This window comes from Thunnus albacares, chromosome 12, assembly GCF_914725855.1.
Source record: "Thunnus albacares chromosome 12, fThuAlb1.1, whole genome shotgun sequence".
NCBI lineage: Eukaryota > Metazoa > Chordata > Actinopteri > Scombriformes > Scombridae > Thunnus > Thunnus albacares.
In genome coordinates, this window is record NC_058117.1 from 31,720,284 (window position 1) to 31,722,585 (window position 2,302).

Genomic DNA, 2,302 nt, shown 5'->3' on the forward strand with positions numbered 1-2,302 from the left:
GAAGGGATCTTCTAATGGTCAGTATGAACAGGAGGAATGATTACAGCAAGAAAAACAGCTTTAATGTTGATTTGGACTCCTGACTGTTGGTTTATGACACATGTTTGCAACACCTTTGTTGCATCGTTTTCATTTCCTGTCATCTCTTTACAATTTCTATCTAATAACGACCTAAAATGACCCCAAACGTGTTTAAATTCATTTCAGTTTAACTTGTTGACATGTTTTCTTCTTCTTCTTCTTCAGGGGAAACACTGTATCCTGGACGTGTCGGGGAACGCCATCAAGAGACTCCAGCTGGCTCAGCTTCATCCCATCGCCATCTTCATCAAACCCAAATCAGTGGAGAACATCATGTGAGTCAAACTCTGTCTCACCTCCACAAACACAAACACAAAGCTGCAACTTCAGGAAGACGACCTGCTGCTGAAACCATGAACGGAGGTGGTTTATTTCTCTCTCTCTCTACTGGTTTTGATGGTTGTGTTTTCCTCCTGCAGGGAGATGAACAAGCGTCTGACGGAGGAGCAGGGCAGGAAAACCTTCGACAGAGCTACCAAGCTGGAGCAGGAGTTCACCGAGCATTTCACAGGTGAGACGCACAAAAACACACACAAACAAACACACAGATGCAAAAAAGACTAAAACATTACACATCGCTAGCAAGAGCTTTATCATCATACATATTTCAAAAATAAATGTCAGACTGTCAGTACCTGCTGCTTCTGCAGAAACTGGAAGTCTTCTCATTAATTTATCTGCACTGTTTGTGTTGACAACACATCAGCTGTTAGCTAGCATTAGCATTAGCATTAGCGTTACCACTTCCCATAGTCAAAGATAATATCTCATTAACAAACAAACAGAGAGCTCAGATCTCTCTGATCGGATCTCAATCCGTCCTCAATGTGTCTTGGGTGCGTTTACACCTGTATTTAGAGCTGCTGTCCACTAGTGATCAGATCACCAGCTGTAAACTGGACCTTAACGTGATGTCACACCTCGCTACGTCCGTCTTTATGTTCAGTCACATGAGATTTGTTGGCTATAAGAAAAATCCAGATAAACAAATAAAGAGCTTGTTGTGTCTCCAGGACTGTTTTTTTTTTTGTTTTTTTTTTTAACATTTGGTTGTTTGTTTCTCAAACACTTGGACTTCCGTTTGTTGATGAACTTGTTGTGTTTTCAGCCATCGTGCAGGGCGACACGCTGGAGGAGATCTACGATCAGGTGAAGCAGATCATCGAGGAGCAGTCGGGTCCGTTCATCTGGGTCCAGTCCAAGGAGAAGTTATGAAGATCAGAGCGCTCCATCGCTCCTGTCCTCCTCTCTCTTTAGAGTCGGTTTGTTTTATTTTAAAAAGAAAAGTCGACCTGCAGACAGGCAGCCTCACCCTCCTCACCCGACCCTCACCCGACCCCCCCCCCCCACCCACCCACCACCCGATCAACGACACGACACACCGGCTGACCAGAGTGTTGTTTTCTTTTCTTTTTTTTGTTTTTTTGTTTGCCTAAATAAGACTCCATTGTTGGGTTTCCTGACGTTGAGACCAGCAGAGTAAAGCACACGAGACGCGAGCGGAGATCACTCAACACGGTACAGCTCCTTAATGTTTAAGGGAGGAGAACTTAGAGAGGAAGAAGAAGAAGAAGAAGAAGAGGACGTGTCCATGAAGGCGACGAGAAGAAAAGTACGAAGCAGAATTATTCTTATGTTTTTTTTTTTTTGTTTGTGGGTTTTTTTTCCCCCTTTGTTTGTCTTGTAAGGTTAAGTGATGACGGACGGACAGTTTCAGTCTCAGGCAGCGTCTGTCGGTCCGGAGGAAGGAGACACAAAAAAGCAAAACTTTGCACGTTCGAGCTTTAACAGCATGTCAGTTAATCCCTGTTTATTTCCCATCAGCCCCTTCACCTCAACGTCTGATGTCACAGCTTTTCTCTTCTGTTCTGCGCTTCATCATTTTTCCTTTTTTTTTTTTTTAAACACTTGAGTCGATTCAAGTTTTTTTTTGTTTTGTTTTTGGGTTTTTTTTGCTCCTCACCGCTGCAGGATGTTTGTCAGGACGCTCTGCAGGGTTCCCGCTCTGCTGCTAGAGGGCGCTGTGGAGCTAAATACTGAAATCTTGTCTGTTTTTTAAAGGAAATGTTTTTAAATTTTAAATCTGATGCAACAAGATCAGCTTAATAATTATCTGTTTTCCAGTAATGAATCATGATTTTTAGTGAAAGACATTTAACATTTTAGACATTAAGCTTGATGCCCTTTAATGAGGTCAAAGGTCACTGCATTCATTCTTCAA

At 42.5% G+C, this 2,302-nt stretch overlaps 1 protein-coding gene across 11 annotated transcripts in view; it reads left to right on the top strand.

The window, feature by feature from the left end:
* LOC122993957 (disks large homolog 1-like) overlaps positions 1-2,302 on the top strand; it is a 132,316-nt gene extending 130,014 nt beyond the window's left edge. For all 11 annotated transcript variants that reach the window (XM_044368438.1, XM_044368439.1, XM_044368442.1 and 8 more), the window contains 3 exons: positions 247-356; positions 501-592; positions 1,190-2,302. In XM_044368438.1, coding sequence (XP_044224373.1) covers positions 247-356; positions 501-592; positions 1,190-1,296 — 309 coding nt within the window. In that variant the 3' untranslated portion in view covers positions 1,297-2,302. The remainder of the gene's footprint in view (positions 1-246; positions 357-500; positions 593-1,189) is intronic.